This window comes from Gobio gobio (genome assembly GCF_949357685.1).
Source record: "Gobio gobio genome assembly, chromosome: 23".
Lineage (NCBI taxonomy): Eukaryota > Metazoa > Chordata > Actinopteri > Cypriniformes > Gobionidae > Gobio > Gobio gobio.
Genome location: NC_137119.1, coordinates 29,038,398 through 29,060,952, shown reverse-complemented (window position 1 = coordinate 29,060,952; position 22,555 = coordinate 29,038,398). Strand labels below are relative to the sequence as shown.

General features: G+C 35.8%; 1 protein-coding gene across 1 annotated transcript; it reads right to left on the bottom strand.

Moving 5' to 3' along the window:
- Positions 1–2,138: 2,138 nt before the first annotated feature.
- mtmr6 (myotubularin related protein 6) lies at positions 2,139–21,812 on the bottom strand. The gene is made up of 14 exons (XM_079806020.1): positions 21,592–21,812; positions 19,838–19,957; positions 14,821–14,983; positions 14,419–14,576; positions 11,904–12,032; positions 11,403–11,537; positions 11,189–11,321; positions 10,992–11,101; positions 8,506–8,631; positions 8,376–8,425; positions 8,095–8,295; positions 7,886–8,020; positions 7,669–7,795; positions 2,139–3,863 (listed from the first exon to the last, which is right to left on the bottom strand). The coding sequence occupies exons 1-14, from the start codon at positions 21,613–21,615 to the stop codon at positions 3,546–3,548; spliced, it is 1,929 nt and encodes a 642-aa protein (XP_079662146.1). The 5' UTR covers positions 21,616–21,812; the 3' UTR covers positions 2,139–3,545.
- Between the last annotated feature and the right edge of the window lie 743 nt (positions 21,813–22,555).

Here is a 22,555-nt window from a genome sequence, read left to right as displayed (position 1 = left end):
AACCGAAAGAAAAAAGAAAGACCTTAAACGTTCTGAAACAACTTTTTTTAGGATCCACCTCGGTGGATAAACACTGTGCTCACATCACTAACATCTCTGTCACTGCCAAGGACAAAACTCTCCTGAGAAACAAACTAGGACATTTGGAAGAGAATAGAGCTAGACTGTTTGCTAATAAGGGTGTGTTGGCCAGATTTTACAATGCTGCTTTGCCTCATTATTATCTTCAGCTGAAAAGGACAAAGGTGTACGCAGATTCTTCAAAGCACAGCTTAGCTCTTATTGTGGCGTTTGTCAAGGCCAGACTGGATCAGGGACATCAATAATGGCAGTGTTTTAAACCAAAGGCAAATCTTCTCATGAACTGAGGCATATTGAAGTTGGCACTCATATAGGACAAAGAGTATTATGAACCAACTCAAACTGTGTTTAACATTCCCATAGACAAGTTTAACATATGCAATTGAAAAAGAAATTGTTCAAACATTGTTGTCATGTCAGTTGTCATCTGTGGTTTCAGATGATGATGATATACATCATCATCATCTGAAACAACAGATGTTCATTGTGTTAACAGGTAAACGAGGCAGCATCTTTATTTGATTATAGCTTATGAGGAGGGAGCGGCACAGACACGTACCAGGGTGAATATTGTTTCTGAGAAAATATTTACCAAGGTTTGGGAATTTAGAACAAGCAATTATTTAAAACGGGGTTTATTTTGTAAATACTGAAACCAAATGATTTTCATAATGTTTGATTCCAGTTAACGGTTAATGAACTTGAAATCAATCAAGAACGTCTGTGTTGTGTGTACTTAGGAGACTTACAGGAGCATAATTCACTGTAGTTATCACAAGACAACTAAAAATGTATTATTAAAAAATAATAAAATTAAAAAAGATTACAAAAAAATATTATTTAGCTAAGCAGGTCAAATTCCTTATTCATATATGTTGATATTTTTACTTTCTATAGATCTGTTCTGTTTATATGGAAGCCCATTTCCACTTCAGAGTTAAAAAATAAAATAGCAAGATGGTTTAAAATAAGAAATCACATCGTGAGATATTAAGTCACAAATAATTAAATGAAATAAAGTCACAACTGTAAGACAAAGTTGCATTGCGAGATATTTATTGGATTCCATAAATCCCAAAAGGCATTATACATCAAAATAAATTATAGTGATCTGTTTTTTGTTTGTTTGTTTTTTTGATGACAACTAGGGTACCATTGTTTGCCCTGTTCATGATGATGTCGATTTGTAGCCAACCTGAGACTAATTTAAATTGCTATCCCTTACGAAAATAAACCATGGTTTCACTACAAATAAAACCAAAAAACCATGGTTATTGTAGTAAAACCATGGTAACCGCAAATTAACCATGGTTTTGCTTCTCTAACCACAGTTTAACCATGGTATTTGTGGTAAAACTGTAGTTATATAAATGGTATTCAATTAGCCAAAAAACCACGGTTACTACATTTTACTACAATAAAACCATGGTTAATTTTCGTAAGGGATGGGATGTCTCTGGAATTTCTTAGCGTGTTTTAAAAAAAAATAAAGGATTTGTATTTTTTATCAAAATATGGAATGTGAATAACATTGCTTGAAAAGATCACACCATAAATTATGACAAAAAAACAACAACAACAACGTCGTCATACGCCATTCTAAAAGCCCGGCCATAGGAAATTCTGAGGGGTTCGGAAATATCGCAAAACATGGTTACGGCACATTTTTAAACGGCCCCGCTCACTCATTCCTGTACTTAGCGTTGAGCGGCTTTGTCTTATTATTAATACAGCCTGACCCGCGGATACATTTCATACGCGTCCCGTCACCGGGGCTCAGATTTGCAAAACAAACACGGCTTACGGAGGCACGTGACACAGCTCTGACCTCTGGTAGAAGGTGCTACAACAAAGCTTACAATAATTACCTGAATGTGAGCAAAAACTGATATAGAAAGCTCTTATGTCATAAATTTGATATTGAGGGGGGAAATCAAGGGAAGTGGCCTGCCTGAAGTTTGTTTACATCATTATCACCAAGTATCACATCCAGGTCCATCACCACCAAACACTGACAGAGACAGTGAAGAATAAGTGATTAGATCATTCTATTGATTGGATTAACCTAAGTGTTTATTACATGGATACATTTTACTTAGGCTATGCCTATGCACAAATCAGAAAACACTGTTGTTACTTCTGTATTGATTTTGTACTTATCAAATCAAGTTCAGTGACTTATGCTTAGATGAAAGACAAAAGACTTGAGTGTACACACATTTCACACTCACACTGGCCTTTTGTGTGCGCAGATCTTTACAGACATACAGCAGACTATCGTCTAGGGCCACGTTTGCAGGGATTAGAGCTAATTCCCATTTCGCCTAGTGATCCTCTTCCAGTCAGTAATACTGGTCCCGAGGGTTTGGGCCCAATAATCACTTTTATGATGTGTTTCCAAACACAAGACGGATGACGGACGGGTACTTACAGCAGTGTGGTAGGATACAGACAGCCTCTCAACCATTAGAAACTCAAAGTTAGAAACTCAATGAGACTTGGACTGCATATGAAAATTAAAACACTTTTGTAATCAGCTTAATTTCGGAAGGATCATGTGACACTGAAGACTGGAGTAATGATGCTGAAAATTCAGCTTTTTATATTCAAATGGTAAACAGTTAATATTTCAGAATATTACCCTTTTTACTGTATATTTGATCAAATAAATGGAGCCTTGATAAACCTAAGCATTAAACAATCGCAATTATTACATATATTTTTACATATAAGAGGTAGAGGTAGTTTATATCTGCAATTGCTTTTTTTGTGACAATGACAGATTGCAGCAGATTCATTCAGATTAGTAGCCATAATGATTTATTGTATTCTCATATAATCACCTATAAGTAAATATGACCTTTGACCTGCTCTACGACATCACATTAACCTTTTGAGTTCCTAACTAGCCCCCCACAATCGACCAGACTGCACATGGCACACTTGTGTGTAGGGCATCTCTGTAGTCATCCTTCATTCTGAACAGCATCAATCTTTTCACCCTTCAAGATAACAGTGAGTGACATGGAACGAATGAAGTTTTGAGTCTGAACACATGAAAAAAAGTCACAAGTCCTTCGGCTCTTTGTTTAATCTTTTCTTTTAGTGCTATTGACATCCTTTAAAAAATGAGCAAACAAAAAAAACAAGCTTTTTTTTTTAAATGTAGATGATGACAGATTTGAATTAACAGATATAACAATGACTTTATTAAGGGATCCACTTCTGGATTCCTTCTTCCGTTTATCTCTTTGCCTATCGTACATGAGTGCAGTGCCATCACATAGAGTAAACAAATGCACACACACGGGCGCTCACGCACACACGCACACACACACACACACACACACACGCACGCACGCACGCACATACTTCATGTTTCTCATTACAGAATATACAAATAGTATTTTTTTTCCAATCCTGCTCAATTCCTTAATTCTCAAAAATCAAGTCCTCAAGTGTCCTTAGCAGGTCATTCTGGCCACTCCAAACTCCAAGGTGACCAAGGCCGGCTCATTTTTGGAACCGAAGGATCCTGGCAACTCTCCGTAACCATTCTCTGTGGCACTACTGCCCTCTACAGTCCGTTCTCCTCCAGTACTGGCCGGGAGATCCTCTCTCGCCTCCTCTCCAAACTCCTCGTCTTCCTCCTGCTGTACTTCCTTCCGACTGAGAAGAGGAGCTCCCAGGATAAGGGACTGAGGTCGGGGAGGGAGACTGCGCTCTGTTGGGGGTGTTTTGGGCTTCAGTGGAGACGTGCTCACCCCAAATTTCTGCAGCTTCTGTGGAAACACAAAGAGACACAGGAGAGCATGTGTGATTTCAGATGAATGAAGGAAACAAATAGGGGCTATCAATTGAAGCAATGAGGATAGAGCGATGAAAGGTGCAAGATTACTTTATAGACCTGCAATCTTGTTCATACCAAAAGCAAAATGAGTCGCTCAAAAATGCAAAGACAACAGCTTTGATGATTTTTGTTTCTTTGGAAATAAAAAGCAAATTATTGTATTAAAATATTATTTGCAGAATTATTCATGTTAATTAAAATTTTAATTAAAAAAAATCAAATTTTTGAAATTACAAGATTATTAGTACTACTTTTATAATAATAACATTATTTATATTATATATTATTCATTTTATATATATATGATTATTAATACAACATTTAATTATTTATTATACTTATTATTAGGGATGCATCGAATCCACTGGTTAAGATTCATCCGAAACCGAATACCGAATCCTTCTCCCATCCTCAGTCCATTTTCACAGTAAACACATTAATGAAGTAAACAATGTCCACAGCAGTGTAGGGTTGCTATTGACTATTTAACCGTTAACCGAAAGTAAGAACTTTGACCGATTAATACCATCAGTTAAACGGTTTAAATGTTTTTAACGCTTTTTTGTTTGTTTATTTTTTGATGCATGGTTAAGAAAAATATGCGTATAGCGTTATTTGTTATATCTCGCAAAATGAAGCAATGGAAAAGCTTACTGTTTGTGACCATTTCGACAGAAAAATACAGCAGTTGTACAAGCTCTGACTGGAGGAAAGCAAATGAACGGTGCTTCCAGAGGCTGGCCACTCTAGCGAGGCGTTCTCTCTGTATTCCCGGGACATCAGTGCCATCTGAAGCCTTGTTTAATGCTTTTAATAGTGTGGTTTCGGTCAAGTTTACTAAAGTAAACATTGTTGCGTATGTTCTTCTCGCCGCTGTTTCCTGATGGTTAGAAAAATTACCCCGAGTCATCCACTGTCGTTTCACAGAACAACACAACGGAGAGCGTAGGAGGCGCGAAGGCAGAAGGATTGAGGTTGTTTTCTGCCGCGGGTTTAACTGTCAACAGGCTGCGCTCCAGACTAACCCACATCACTTAGACATGTTACTTAAAAAACAAACAAACAAACAAAAAAGGTGTGGATTGAGGTAGCCTAGGCCTTCTATTTTTATTTAAAAAAAAAAAAAAAACAATTCCGGTTCTTCAAAGCTTACGGATTCAGTGTATTTTCGTTTTGTCATCTTAATTTGGTAATTATTTAAGTGAAAAATATTTAGTGTAGGCCTATGTATTTTATTATTTTTATTTATATTTTATTTAATCTATATGCGGCTGTTTGCACGGTAAAATAAAATACATTTTGGCTGCTGTCTGTAGATTGCTTCATGCACAACTCGTATTCTATCGGATGTTTCATACGCAAATGTTTTAACAGCGGCTGTTGTTTAGGGTCCTTGTCATTACGAGACAAATTGGCATTGCAAATCGAACATGTAGCTCGACTTGAATCGCCTTCTTTTGACTTAAAGTACTGCCTCGTTTTCTGTTCATGAGTTCCATTTTCACTTTCAACAGCGGCATCATTACGTTCGACCAGCGGGGCGCGCATAGTGCAAGCCTAGGGTTCGGTGGAAAAATATTCTGAGGTTCGGCAGAAACCGAACCCCGTCAAAAAGCCCAATATTCGTCCGAATCCGAACCCGAATCCTGGATTCGGTGCATCCCTACTTATTATGTAATTATTGTTGCTGTAATAAGAATGAAAAAAAAAAAAATAGAAATTACAACTTTATTATTACTTTTATAATAATAACATTATTTATATTATATTTTATTAATTTAACATATTATTATTAATAAAAAAATATGTTATTATCTATTATAATTATTGTTGCTGTAATAATAAATTAAACATTATAATTATATAACAATAAACAGTACAAGACTTTAATTAATTAATACAAATATTTATTTATTATAATTATTGTTATTATTGTTGCTGTAATAATAACAATAAAAAATAAAAATAACATTATTACAATTACTTTTATAATAATAACATTGTTAATTTTAAATATTATTATTAATACAAAAATGTGTTATCTTATATAATTAAATTATTGGTGCTGTAATAATAAATTATACATTATAATTAAACATTTTATAATAGCAATTATTTTAACAATTCATAACAATTACTAATTATTGTTAATAGGGTTGTGCCGATGGACGATGTGGCTGACCGACATCACGATGGAGCGCCACCATCGTGATGCCACGCCCCCGTTGCGAGTCTGTTGTGAGTGCGACGCACACTTATCCTCTTATAAAAACTTAGCAGGGATTGCTCTGTAAATTAATTTGAGAATGTAACTAATGCATATGCTATTTTAAATACTGTAGTCAGATATATGTATAGCCTACATTTTGAAATCATTTGAGGCTGAAACATCCATAAGCATGAGTGTTTATTTTAGCACTTCCGTCAGTGAAACAACACAGCCTATAAAACATTTAAACGATTTTCAGTAAATAATGGTTACCTAAAGAATATAAGAAAATTTAATATTAGTAAGAAAAATATTTGATTCATACTATTTCCCCGCAAAGATGCTTCATTACCGTTCTGCGCTTTAAGAGGAATGGGACACAAGCTGGATAGACACCTTTCAAATATATCTTTGTGTTTTCTCCTGATGTTGCAAGGCAACACTTGTTGTAAAAGGTATGAAGAGCGGATTTTATCTTCCACAAGGTCAAGACATTTAGGCAATGTTTGACTATTCACACCCAGAGAAAACGAAACTAAAATCACCGCAGCGTGTGTGTGAAATGCGCTATTCAAATAAACCAAACTTGACGCGCATTACCAAGTTTAATAACAAGAACAAACTGTGTTAAATAAAGTTTGAAGTAAAAAGGTATTCGTCCTACAGTGTTTTTTATACTTTACCACAGTAAAGGATGTGAATAGTTATAATAGACTTAATTATAAGCAAACGAAAGGAAGAAACGTTTATAATCCCCTGCGAAAATGGCGACGTGAGTGAAGATTTGGGAAAGGAAACTAGATTTCCATGTCCATTGGGATAAAATGGACTAGGCCTTTTGTTAAAAATCACGGAAAATCGAGTGACCAGATCCAGATTGAAAAACAGAATGAAAAAGTGCTATCTGATCATTATTTCCTTTCTAGGCTAAAGCTTTGTGCTTCACTCCTGTGGTAATATTCACGTGAAACAGCATTCACATGCAAAACACTGGGTTAGCAAAATAACGAAGTCATTTTTTTAGAATAGAAAATAATATTTTTGTAAAGAGATTTAGGCTATTAAAATAAAAAGAGCTCAACTCTTAAGTGGAAGGAACCTATTTTTTTCCCCCTCACGTGTAACCTAGCGGATGAGTCATTATTTGGGTTAGTAAAAATAACGAAATAATAGTTTTAAGTAGAAAATAGTATTTATGTAAAGAGATAAATACTAGATTTCAACATGTCGATCGTTCTCTGACAAGACTGAAAAAAGTCCAAAAACTATCCAGTGGACGCAGAACTCCAGAAAGTAAAGTCTGACCGTATTATACATCCTATAGGATGTTAAGACAGTATGACATATTGAGCAAACTGTACTTCACTCCTTCCCAGCCTCATTTTGTTCTGACTAACGTCTTTTGATCCCTCAGAGGAAATCTAGCGGTATTGCAACACACAAATCCACGAAATAATTCTTTTTCATGGGAAGTGAGCTTTCAAGGCTTCATTTTTATCTGGTAACCAAATTCCTGAGATGAACTTACAGTCTTCAGGGCTTGCACTGTGGCCTCAAGCTCTCGGTTGCTTTCTTTCAAGGTGAGGACGTGTTTGAGAATGGACTGCCGAGGGTGCATGGAACGGTCATACTGATGGTACATGTTTCTCCAGAATCTGCAAAACAAACCAGTTACTGATTAAATCGTTGCAGTGTCTAAATAAAGGTGGAGTCTTTCATAAAGAGAAGTGGTTAGTCATTTGTACTTGAAGTGGTAGGCTTGGGTGGATGGTTCTAAAACTGGGTGTGATTCTGCAAAGCTCAGGCTGTACAGGGGGTTCAAGTAGAGCTGCTTTTCACTCAACAGGTGAGCCCATAATGAATATGTCCTCTCCTTCAACCTGTAATGATATACAAATGAATTAAGGGCTTTGAGATGATGGGAAGGAAGCGAATTCAGGTTAGTTTTACTCACTGAAGGTCCTCCCTCTGCCGTTGGCTGTTGCCCAGGAAGTTGCCAAACTGGCAGGAATGGATGTGCTCGTGGATCTGAATGAGGAACCAATCACTGAACTCGAAAGCCTGGGGAAACTGTTCAGTCAGCTGCCATACGCACTCCAGGAACTGCGTGAATATGGGCGACACCTCTTTAGGGTCGGTGTACAATTGATCGCACCTGCGGGGAAACGCAAGGCAAGGTTATTTCAGACTCTTCAAGCAACTAGAGTCGAGAACCAAACAGAGAATCACGCTAACCTGTCTGCAAACTTATGTCCAAAGGAAATCCAGTCTTTTTCAATAAGTACCTGAGAACAAGAGGAAGATATATTAGGTGGTGGAAAGAGACGAACAACAATGTCAGCTTGAACACACGAAAGGCTCCTACCATGAAACCTTTAATGGTGCGATAGTACGGATCCATCAATAGAGAGCCTAGAGCGCAGACCTGAGCCGTCCGATCCCATCCATCAGAACAGTGCACTAGGACACTAGCGCCCTCCACAGTCACAGCCTGGTATAACAAAAACATTTATGAGAAATTCATACCAGTGTTGTTGTTAATGAAAACTACTAAACTAGATTATTCCCAGTAGTCGACTAAACGTTAGTCGACCAAAATTCTTATACATGGTATTTTTATTTCTTATGCATATGTTATCACTATTTTAATACATTTTCTATGTAAAGCACTTTGAATTACCATTGTGTATGAAATGTGCTATATAAATAAACTTGCCTTGCCTTGCCTTACAGTGTGTCAGGCAGAAAATCCAAATGTTTGCCTATCATCCATCGACCTCAAATATGGCTTATCATTTGAAACATGCAAGTAGCAGCAACTTTACATGGCTCCTCGCTCGAACGTTAACTAGGGCTGCACGATAAATCGCAATTAAACCGCACGCGATTTGGCAAAGGCAGCGATTATTTAATGCGCAGCTTCTCAGTGAAGCACGGCTTGATCAGTAGTAAATGCTGCTCCATCTGCAAGCCAGAGCTCTCGCACAAAGTACTCCAAATACGTGCCGCAGAAGTACAACAGCACATGTCATTCCAGGAAATCCCTATGAATATCATACTATAGGTGAGCTGAATAAACAGAGGACTGAAGTGCTTTGATTGATTAAACATGACTAAACGCATCTCATGTTTGGAAAAATGTTTGACGTGTGTTGCTTTTTCAAATGCATGTTATAAGCGACTCTGAAACTCGCAGTGATTTCAGGTGGAGCAGCATTTACTACTGTTCACAGAGCAGTCCTGCACTGACAAACTACGCATAAAAAATACTTGGAGCCTTTGCGATTTCATAATCGCGTGAAGCGTGATTTCATGTAAATTGCGATTTATCGTGCAGCCCTAACGTAAACCTAGATAAATGTGCACCATTATTAGGCACTAGGGATGTCACAAGTACCGGTACTTCGGTACCAAGTCAGTACTGAAATTATAAAAATGTGACGATACCAGCATTTCTGTAGCACCGACTCCTGAGTATATTCGGTACCCGCAGCTGCGTTCAGTGGCTTCCGTGTTTATCTAAGCGCAGGGCTCCAGACTGTAGCTGAATATATACTAGTGTCTGTGAATATTAAACTGCAAAATAGCATTTTAATATTACTCCTGCATGTTCTGCGTCTGTTTGAATGACGGGCGCAGATGCGCGGGCGTGCACGCGCACATACACACGCGCATGACACTCGCTCGCTGTCTTTGTAGTCTCTGCCGTGTGTCACTATGGTCACCATGATGGTCACTATATGAGGATAAACCGTCACTTCATGCAAATGTACCATTTCATTTGAGAAAACTGTCATATCATGAACACTCAAAGGTGTTCACGTCAAAATAAAAGTTTGGTTTAATTTTTTTTAAATTGACAGTCGCCTACAGTAGATTTAGCTACATCTCTATGTAATAATAATACGCCTCAACTAATAATAATAATTATGCCTATGCCTAGATGGTTGATTATTTTTCACTTGATCTTTTTTATAAACAATGTTTACTTTTAAACAGCAGACAGTCTTTAAATGTTTATGTATTATTTACTTATAATGATTATCATCATAAATAATACACTTAATAAAACTTTTTTTTTTAAATAGTTAAAAAAAAAAAACATTTAGCTGTGGTACCGAAACATTTTTATGGTATTGGTACCGACTACTGGAATTTTGGTACCATGACATCCCTATTACACACATATCCAAGTGTTTGTGCGCACTTATTCCATGACATGAAGCGTGATTATTTGCATTTTTTTCCCCCTGATAACAGCGGAAATTTAAACTTAAAATAGGCAATTCTGACAAATTTTACTCTAATTACTTACTCTACTTTTATTTGTGTAAACTCACAATAACAGCAAAACATTGTGCTTTTGTAAAATAAAGATAGCAAACAGGATGCGCTTTCTGCCATCTCGGTCTCCCTGAACAGCAGCGAGTCACAAAAATGAACCGAAACTGGGCATATGCTACTTGCCTCACAGACATGAGAAATATATCTACAGAAAGCTTGAAATGTCTCCTTTAAAATGAACAAAATGATCAGCATCGTGAACTTCTTTTCAGCTGACACGGACTCAGAAAACACTAGTTTATTAATAGTAAATTAAAATGTCCCCTTGCTATTTTTTCCAGACACATTCATAATCATTACTTTTGTGACAAGCTTTATCTGTGCACTTATGTGTTCATTGTGGTTTAGTATACATTTCAGTAATTAAATAAATATAAACATGCGATTAATCGACTAATAGATTAAATGAACGACTACTAGTCAACTAGAATAATCTTTAGTCGCGGACAGCCCTACTGAATAATACTAAAGAATCAGCAGCATAATACCACATACAAAGATGTTTACCTTGGCAAGGAATATTGCTGCATCCATTATGGCTTTGATATGACGCAACCATCCACTGTTTTCCAGTCCGACTAGGTAATCAGGCATTGATAGGGAGCGCGTTCCCACCACTATTAAAGATGCAAAAAATAGAGATGTTGACGATCCATAAAATGAGATGAGAATGAACCAAAATCTCGTACTTCAGCGTCTCATACCTTCCAGAAGCTTCTGCAAACTTCCCCTCATCACATGGATGTTCTCAATGCCCACGAACTGGAAGCGGATATTAGAGTAGTTGTCTTCATTCTCATAGCCTTTCCCTGCTGCACGATTCGCCAATGCGTTTAACTACAAAAAACACAAACAGTGCTTAAGGAACTGGTAATGATCAATGAACTGGCTAGAAGAACACAATAAAACTCATTCTACCTTAGGCCGTGTGTCCATCACGTATATATATCGGCTGTTGTGATTGGCCTTGCTGATGGCCTGAAGCATGTGCTCGTCTTCCAAACAGCGAGCACTGAAGCCAGAGAGAGGCTGACTGCACCGACACACTGCCGCCTGGAGACATGACACAAACAAATATAAATGTTCACTACACAGTACAATACAAAAGCAGAGTAAATAAGAAATGACACAGTTAACAACGCCAGTGCAGATGCTGTGAAGAAGCCGCTGGCATACAGCCCTGATTTGCCAGTAAATCTACTGTTTAACATCATCAGCCTCTGTGTGCTGACAAGCCATTACCTGTTTACCATCTCATTCCTCTAATCTAACACCACACACACACCAGAAGCACGGTCGTTACAATGTGAACAGAGACTATTTTCATTAATCCTAACGATTAACAAATGGGCTAACATTCTTCATTTCAACCACTGACTTCCTTTTCTAATTAGTAGAGACATAATAAACCATTCTTACCTTCTTCTCCTGGTAGAAGTATGTAAGAACAGGAAAACGGCCTTTGCTTCTGAACTTGGAGCTTCCGACTATGATGGGTTTACTGGCCGTGATGGGTACGTATAAGTCTCTTGGATATGTCTCACACACCTAAGCACAGAATTTACAGTCAATTACTAGTCAAAATTATGGACACAATTCCTTGAATTTAGGTTTCTCTTGATCTAAAGACTTATGCTTAAATCTTTTCCCGCCATTGACAAGTTATCCCGTTTTTTTTATCAGAAACGCTTCCCTACCATTGACAAGATATTATGCCTTTCCGTGTTATCACTGTTATAAGGTAGGGGCGCTATTACGCATCTCCTGAACGAGTACAATATGTCCAGAATAAAACACAGGAATGCATATTACTACTAATAATATATTTTTTAATATATATATTTATGGTAGGAAATTTACAAAATATCTCAATGGAACATGATGTTTACTTAATATCCTAATGATTTTGGCATAAAAGAAAAATCGATAAATTTGACCCGTATTGTTGGCTAATATTGCCACAAATATGCCCGTGCTACTTATGACCGATTTTGTGGTCCAGGGTCACATATCCATGTTCAGATATTCATTCAACAAAATATTCTGGGGGCCATGAAATATTTGTGAAAACGACCAAAAATGCTGGGAAAAAACGCTAGCGGGAAAGAGTTAAATGCTTATTTAGTTATGTTATATGTTAATGTTATAATTAAAAAATATATATTTTTAAATGTCCAGCATTTATAAGAACTCTTTTGAAAGTGTTATTTAAGTATTATTTATATACTATTATAATATAATATTTATTAATATTTTTAATTTTAATATTTTATTTTTAATTTTTTATAATTTCAGTTAACGTTTTAGTCATTTTGTTTGCACTTTTGTCAGTTTATTCGTTTTGGGGTTTTGCTATATTTCTGTTTAGCTTTAATTTATTTTGTTTTATCAAGTCTCTCAAGTCTTTTTGTACTGAAAGGTTGGATTCTGAAATCCACTGCCGCTTCAATTTACATATTATATATATATATATATATATATATATATATATATATATATATATATATATATATATATATATATATATATATATATATATATATATATATATATATATATATATATATATATATATATATATATATATATATATATATATATATATATATATATATATTCAAATTAAATTAATAATCAAAGCCTTAATCAATATTTATCCTCCTATATTATTATAATGATTTTAAATGATTCTTTCCAGTTATTATATTGCTTAATCAAGAGAACAACTGATTGTTTGTTTCTTCCTTTATGTTTTCAAAAGTTTGTATTTGGTCTCTGAGTGGTGACTGAGGGTCTGTCCTAGGGATGTGTGATGTGTCACAAAACACTTGATTTCATTTATGTGTTTGGATTTTGGAGGCATCACACACCCTTAACAACCTGACAGGAGTGCAGTAACAGGGCTTGCTTACTGAACCCGGCTTCCAGAGATGAAGTATGGATCGGTCTTTCATTTTTATATTATATTTGATTCCATATTTCCTTTTACTGAAACGCTAAAGAATTGTATGAATATTGCCTGTACTTTTGTCTGTACCTCTCACTGAGAGAAAGCATATTATTATCAGTATGTTTTGGGGAGCATTCTGGTTAGAGCTGGAACTCACCAACTCCAACCTTGGAAAGACGGTGTCTCTGTGTATGTGCGTAATATTCTGTGTTACAGATCAGTATTTGAGGAGGATTACGGGCATCCTAAGAGATGGGTGGACTTGTTGTTCTGGGCAAGCTGGCGCCTGCTCCAGATCTGGAAGGTCACTACGTGCCTAATTCCGGGGTGAAAGCGTCAACAAGTGATCTATGGACAAGTGAACCTGATTAACTGACAATGTGTGGAAATTTACCATGACTGTTCATTTTCTCTGAGCCAATCAGAATCATCTAATGACGTAGCTAGACCTTGAAAACAGTATAAGTGTTGAGAAATTGTATGTACGATAGGCTGGTAGAGAGGGAGCGCGGCCTACGAACTTCTTGTGAGACTTGAAGCTGGCTTCTGCTGATGAAACGGCAAACTATTCTTCAGTAAATTTCTATTTAATTAATTGCAGTCCTGACTTTTGGTCTTCATTTTTCATAACTGGTCTTGGGTCCTAAACTGTTACCCCTTACAGTACTATGAATGAATCACTAAACCATTCACTCAAATGATTTGTTAATATATTCACGACCAAAGCATGTCAGATTCATTCACAAATAAAACACCACTAACTCATATTGGCTTGCCCTGGGGTTTGTTTATCGGACTAAAACCTAGTTTTATTTTAACTACATTACACTAATACTAGTCATGAGGGACACTACACTCTATTTTAGGTGGCTTGACAGCCTCATGAGACCTAAGTATAGGTCCTGAATTAGATTCAACAATGCTGGTCCAAAGAAAGAGAAAGTGACATTGAGCATGTTTCACAAATGAACCCTCACATCAAACCTTGTACTCCCTGTTAACATCTGTCATTTGCCACTGGTCACATGGCACACCCATCCGTTCAAATTCAGCTGCGAGGTCTATGAGTTGCCACCCCTCCTCTCTCTGTTGGTCATTCTGCTTTGGGTTGTAGGAGAATGCGTACAGCTCATCATAGGACACTGAAGTACAAAATAAAAGAATCAATAACTTTTTAAAAGGTGAAAATGAAAGTCATACTGTTCAGGCGACCATCTGGAGTTCATACTGATGCGCACATGTCCCTGACCTCAAGCATGACCACAATATCTGTCGTCCAGTCACAGAACAGAGGGTGGCCAAGACTTAATGGTCTCCTATGTGACTTTCAGGAAACTTATGCAGTCTATTTATTTTTAATGAGGGCCGACATGTGAGTTTTCCCACCTGGTCTCAGTAGCCTGAGCAGAGAGCTGTAGATGTCATGGCAGTCACGCTCTCTAGGAATCACAAAGTGAACAACACGGAAATTCCGGCACTGAATGAGGAGCGGGCAGCCACTGGTTGTGAGGGACAGTTTCTCCACAGAGGCGATGTGATGATGCAGGATCTGAACACACAAACACATAAGGTTCAAATCATGTCAGAAAGATTGTATTTATGAGTTGAAAGCACATGAACGCCACCACAAAATCATAAATAGGAGTAAGAAGCTCTGGATTGTTTTTAAGCATGTCAGTGAGAAATGTGGCGGAATACAACTACACTTATAGGTATTTAGAAGTGACATTTTCAGGCCTTTTTATTCACAACAAAATAAGCTAATTGCACAAAATATAATAACATCTTATATGTAAGTTTATAGTGGCTTATTAAGTTCATTAAAAACATAAAAAAGCAAAACACACCTGATTCCCATTCTTTGTTCTTTATTTTCTAGAAGTAGAGTTTAAAAACCTTGCTGTATATTTTGTGTAGTTAATAAAGAAGAAGGTTCTTTAGTTCATAAAGAAGAATGTACCTGACGTCGTAAACACGACTTCCAAACTGTTAAATACAAACTTCCCAGGAGCACTTCAACATATCAATACATGCAAAATGCATCTACAAAATTCAACTATAGTGAAAGGATTTGGACAGTTAAGCAACATTTAGAAAAATTATTAAATGTCATTGCATTAATTACAGCACTTTTCATGTAAAGCAGGAATGTATTGATAATTCTGTCCGATATTATTTTGCCCGATAATTTTTTTCAAGATATGGCTGACAACTAATAAAATGCATACAATATCAAAATATGAAAAATGTAGAGATTTACTAAAAACTACATTAAACAGTGTAATTACATTATTACTGTTTTTAAAGATTAAATTCGAGTGTTAGATAATGGCAAAGGCAATCTAATATACAGTCAAACCAAAATTTATTCAGACACCCTTTTTCATATTATCCCAGTTTATTCACTATAGTTTAGAAAATGGTAATAAAATATGACAAGAACTCAGAGTTAATCTGTGTCAGAACAAATTCATAACTGATAACTTTGATAGAAAGGTATGTAATGGATTACAATCAACCAATCAGCTGTTAAATAAGTACACAATTAGATAATACCAATTGAGGTCAACCAATGACCAAGCAATGCTTCATTTAGTTCAGTCTGTGGTGTAAAAGGTCGCATTAGCAATTAAAGAAAAAACACTTAAGCAAAACATGGTCAGGTCAAAGTGTCTGAATAATTTTGGTCCCAACTTTTTAATAAATTTTACTGGTAGTGTATAATATGTCACAGTTTACTTTATTTTGCTATCCTCACTTACATAAATGAACTATAGTGTCCTACACCCACTAGTAAAACATTATATCTGGTGTCTGAGTAATTTTTGGTTTGACTGTAGTACACAATTATGATATACAATATTGTTTGATACCGATAATCTTTTTAAATTAAAAAACAGCTGATATATATATATATATATATATATATATATATATATATATATATTTTTTTTTTTTTTGACCAATATATTATCGATATATTGAGCAAAAGCATTTTACAAAACTGAAACATTTTACAAAAATGAAACAATGAATATATACATTGTTTAAAACGAGAAAGTATGGTTACACTTTATTTTACGGTGTCTTTGATACACTGTAATCATACATTTAAGAACTGAGTAATATTTTAGGGGTTTCGGATTTAATCCTAAATTAGGGATTAATCCTAAATAGGGTTAAGGATTAGGGTTTGGTTTGGTTTACGGTTAGTTGCATGTAATCATGCATAATTTATAGTTATTATTATAGTAACTACATGCAACAATTGCACTGTATAATGAAGTGTTACCGAAAGTATTTGTGGTTGTCAAACACCAGGGTACATGTTAATGTGATGAACTACTGAAATCTCCATTTTATTCTTCCTTCCTCTTCTGCTGTTCCTCTATCTTTAAGATGAATGTAATGTGCAAGACCACAACAAGGCGAAATCACTACACACACACATACACGATTACCATTTTCAACTAACTACACAGCACTTTCCGAAGGTCAAAATCTGGAGTGTTATTAAAATGCGCATGTATCTGCATTTCCATTTGCATCGTGACTCAGGGTGCTGTTGTCATTGATCACTGAAGTGTGTTATGTAATGCATAATGCATAAGGAACAGAAGGCAGTACTACAGGCAGACAGAGAGACGTTTTGTGCAAGATAGTCCTGAGAGTGAAGAAGCATCACGTGAAGATGCAAAATTTATTTCAGTTGGGTTCAAGACTGTCATGTGAACATCTGTTACTCCCACCAGTCAGATAGTTTTTAGAAAGTGCTGTAACAAAGTCTCAAAAAATGTGCTCCCGAGGCCAGATCTCCTCTGCTCGTGAACTTAAATAAGATCAAGGATGCCCCTGTAAAAACAGGCTAAAACTGCTAGTATAACAGAATTCAATATATAATATATTGAATATGTTGAATATATACCGAATTGTGTAAATAACCACATTTTTATTTTGCACTGTAGTTTTCTGAAAAAAAAAATTGTCTGTATTATTCGATCAAGAGATTTCAGAAATATCACCATCATTACTTCAGTCTTCAGTGTCACATGATTCTTCAGAATTCATTCTAACATACTGATTTGGTGCTCAAGAAACATTTCTTATTATTAATGTCAAACAGTTGTGCTGCTTAATATTTTTGTGGAAACCCTAATACATTTTTGTAAGACGTTTTTTTTATTGTCACTTTTGATCAATTTAATATGGAAGCTTGTTTACGGGTTAAAACTATTTAAAAGGTTTTTTATCTCACAATTGCGAGTTTGTATCTTGCAAATCTGACTTTATAACAAAGTCTTTTTTTTTTATTCTGTGGCAGAAACAAGATAATTTAAAGGGTTAGTTCACCCAAAAATGAAAATTCTGTCATTAATTACTTACCCTCATGTCGTTCGACACCCGTAAGACCTCCGTTGATCTTCGGAACAGAAATGAAGATATTTTAGTTGAAATCTGATGGCTCTGAAAGGCCTCCATTGGCACAATGGCACTTTACACTCTCAAGACCCTTAAAAGGTACTAAAGACGTCGTTACAAAGTCCATCTCACTACAGTGGTTCTACAATAACTTTATGGAGTGACGATAATAGTTTTTGTGCGCAAAAAAACCCTAAATAACGACTTACATAGTGATGACGATTTCAAAACAAGGCATCATGAAGCTTCGAAGCGTTATGAATCAGTGAGCCGAATGATGATTCGGATCGCGTGTCAAACCGCCAAACTGCTGAAATTTGGCGATTCAAACCGCTGATTCGACTCGCTGATTCATAACGCTTTGAAGCTTCATGATGCCTTGTTTTGAAATCGTCATCACTATGTAAGTCGTTATTTAGGGTTTTTTTGCGCACAAAAACTATTCTCGCCGATTCATAAAGTTATTTTAGAACCACTGTAGTGAGATGGACATTGTAACGACGTCTTTAGTACCTTTTAAGGGTCTTGAGAGTGTACAGTGCCATTGTGCCAATGGAGGCCTTTCAGAGCCATCAGATTTCAACTAAAATATCTTCATTTCTGTTCCGAAGATCAACGGAGGTCTTACGGGTGTCGAACGGCATGAGGGTAAGTAATTAATGACAGAATTTTCATTTTTGGGTGAACTAACCCTTTAATGCGCCCTTGCAGAATAATAGTATTTATTTCTTTGAAAAAAAGGTCTCACTTTATTTTAAATGGCTAATTCATAATATGTACTAACATAATTCATTGCTATAATTAATGAATATATATATTTATAGTTAAACCAAAGATTATTCAGACACCAGATATAATTTTTTACTAGTGGGTGCAGGACACTATAGTTCATTTATGTAAGTGAGGATAGCAAAATAAAGTAAACTGTGACATATTCTACCCACAAATTCTTCATACAGTGGGCTACCAGTAAAATTGATAAAAATTTGGGACCAAAATTATTCAGACACTTTGACCTGACCATGTTTTGCTTAAGTGTTTTTTCTTTAATTGCTAATGCGACCTTTTACACCCCAGACTGAACAAAATTAAGCATTACTTGGTCATTGGTTGACCTCAATTGGTATTATATAATTGTGTACTTAAATTGAACAGCTGACAGCTGATTGGTTGATTGTAATCCATTACAGACCTTTCAATCAAAGTTAACTGACATTATCAAGATGAATTTGTCTTGTCAATTTAACTCGAGTTCTTGTCATATTTTGGTTTGACTGTATATATATATATTTACATTTAAAAAAACTAAATACATTTTAAATTAAATTGCTTGGGTACTCTGGGTGCTTAGGGTGTTGATAAGCAGTTACTAGGTTGTTAAGGGTGGTTGGTTACTTAGCTACTGGCTCCCCCCAAAAAAAAAACACCAAGCCTTGAAGGTAAGTCTATGGGATTGTTTCAAAAGTGTTATCATCGTCCAGGCAAAAATAGTACGTTCTATCAATTAGATAACTAATAGCATAGTAGCAATAACCTCTCGAGTATATTATAATGATAAACTCTGTTTGTCAGTGCTAGCACCTGCTCCGACCTGCTTCCTGTCTGGAGAAGATGGTGAGATATGGTTATTCATCTGCGATAGACACACACACACACGGAGAAGGACAGATTAGTGGACTCTAAATGTGGTAGATCACGTCTTGAGCTATGTGGGTCATTGGTATTCATGTCCTATCCTGGCCTCCCCTACACTCTCGTATTCACTTGGCCTTAAGGGCAGGTTTAGCCGACAGGTTTCCACAGCAACAATGCCTACCGCCAACGTGAAGAACCAGTAACCTCATTCCCATGATCTAATTCACTATTATCCTGTAAACAAAAAGATTGGAACTGTATATCCGAGCTATACCCTGCCAGTCACACAGGAATTCTTTATCACATCATGACAGATCATTTAGAGACGGTTAAGGGTGGCTGTTCATACCCATATCTCCTGGGCACTGGCTGAATTACTCTCCACAAAGATCAGATGTGTGGCGGTCAGATGCAGGGTTCCTGTCACGGACTTGTTGCTAAAGCGATCCAGCAGCTTCACCTGTTCTACCTGTGGAAGAAAGCCGCAGTTACACTTAAATAACTTTTTTAATTAATTAAGATTAACTGTAAAAGAGCCAAGCCAAATATATCTTCCACCATTAGCAATATGGGCAAAATCCTAAATAAATCGCAGCACCGAGCAGAATCCACTGATGTTTTTCAAATTTTCTGTATTGATAATTTTAGGGAAAACCAGTGGAATTTATTTTAAAAATCTATTAAACTGAGCCAGCTCGTAGCTTAAAGTATAATAAAATGACCGAAAATACTTCATAAACGAAAACGCAAAGAGTTTGTGTTCATGTGTGTGTCGCATACATAAATCGCATCATTTTCAAACTGATAAACCATCAGTACAACAGACTCTTTACAGTTAAATAGCTTTGTATTAGGTTAACATCACACTAATTGGCAATGCATGTCATATTGGCCGAAATCATATCATAAATGATATATTTTTCACATACAGTAAGACAGGAAACATTATTAAGCAGTCAGTTTAGTAAAAAAAAAAAAAAAATACGGCTGAGACACTGAACACAGACATCAATAGATGAAACTACTGTATATTACAATTAGATTTTGCTCTGTTTCCCAGCAACTGGCCTGCAGCTAAGCAACACACTTCCTGTGATTGCAATAAAATCTGCAGACATCGCAAAACAAACAGCGGGTACGATTTTTAAGAGGAAATTGACAAAAGCACCAGTGTGTATAAACTTTAAACAGTTGTTTTTACAGTAGTTCATGTATCAACAAGCAATAATCGGATATATTCTACATGATGTAGGAGATAGATAGATAGATAGATAGATAGATAGATAGATAGATAGATAGATAGATAGATAGATAGATAGATAGATAGATAGATAGATAGATAGATCACACTTTAGTTCAGGGTCCATTTCCCACTTTTAACTAACTATTAAGACTTTTGCCTCAATAAGCTCCTAATTACTGCGTATTATTATTATTTAGTAAGGTAGTTGTTAAGTTTAGGTATTGGGTAAGATTAAGATAAGTAGAATATGGTCATGCAGAATAAGGCATTAATATGTGCTTTATAAGTACTAATAAACAGCCAATATCCTAGTAATATGCATGCTAATAAGCAACTAGTTAATATTGAGATTTGTACCTAAACTAAAGTGTTACTATAAATATATATATATATATAAAATATATATGTGTGTGTGTGTGTGTACATTATCCCCACAAAAAGACAACATATAGTTAGAAAAAAAGGCAGTTTTGGGAGCCTTATTTACTATTTCTTTTATTTCCAAAATTAAAATGCAGAATCAGCATCCAAGGCCTAAATCTTTCAGGACAATCCGGTTCTGCACAGCTTTCCAAATCTGTCAAAATGGCCACATAGGCAAAGAAAATCCACATGGATCACCAGTAAGTTACTAGATTCAATTGCATTTGACTCATATAAGGCCAGAAGATAAACACGAACATAAACACAGATGAGAGCCACGCGGCATATTTATATAGTGAAAGCATGTTATAGTTTAGATACGTATATAGATACATACATCCAATGACATTTAACAAGTGTTTGTGACTTTGAAATCATGACTGATTCTGCCATGCCAGGGCAGACCTCGCAGAATTCTTGTATTTAGTCAATTCTACCTTTGGTGTGCGGATGTGCTCCATGATTCCGCTGTTTTTAGCGTCGTCAGCACAAGGAATGGATGACAATATCCCAAATAGCTGCGTTCACACATCAGACGAATAAGTGAAGAATAAATCCGCCTACGTTTGAAGCCGCGTTCAAAACATCACCTCTTCAACTAGCAGCTAACAGTTTCTGCTGCTCTACTCAGCACTTCCTACTTGGGGCGTGTCTGTGTGGAAAACAGACAGGTGCATTCTGGGAAATGTAGTTTTACGGAGGAGAGTTTTACGATATTATTTGTATTTGCGTTTATGTTATAAACATTTTTTCTACTAACTTTAGTACTGTTAGGTTTATTTATTTGTTTCTTTCTTTCTTTAATAGTTTTTTTTAAATTGTCATTTTTATTATTTTTCTCTAAACGTTTATTTGTTTATTTAATATTTTGGTTAGTTATTTAATCTTATTTGATTAATTTATGTATTTATTTGTAAAAAAAAATATATACTTTTTTCTCTAAACTTTTCCACAGATCACCTTGGATCCCAGTTTGAAATTCCTTCAATTTAGAATTCCTACATTTGATTTATCCTTTCTGCAGGTCGACCGACGAGGGTCTCTATAGTTTGTGAAACCATTCTTTAACATCATATTTTTTCCCTCACCAACTGCAACAAAAAATATATATTGTTTTCATTCATTTTTATCAGACGCTGGGTATATTTTAAATGTGTTTTGCATGTTGTGCTATTTGTGTTGGTTATCATAATTATTGCACTAGGCTCATTTAAAGAATTCGTTCAAAAACAGATTCGTTTACGTAGTAAATAGTGACAATATGTGTGTAAAGGTGGACAGAATATTAAAGAGAAAATCCGAGATATATTTCATTCAACATCATCACTGCAATAAAATGCACCTTTCCACGCCTGTAGGTGGCAATACGGCGCAACAAATAATGTTTGAACTTTAAAGCAA

Bases quoted from the DNA above. Each gene is read 5' to 3' on its own strand.
- mtmr6 (XM_079806020.1), bottom strand. From the start codon at position 21,615: ATGGAGCACATCCGCACACCAAAG. The intron at 12,033-14,418 runs GTTTGATGTGAG...TTCTGTGCTTAG, and splicing joins ATGTTAACAGGGAGTACAAG to GTGTGTGAGACATATCCAAG. The intron at 8,021-8,094 runs GTGAGTAAAACT...ATATCATTACAG, and splicing joins CGGCAGAGGGAGGACCTTCA to GTTGAAGGAGAGGACATATT.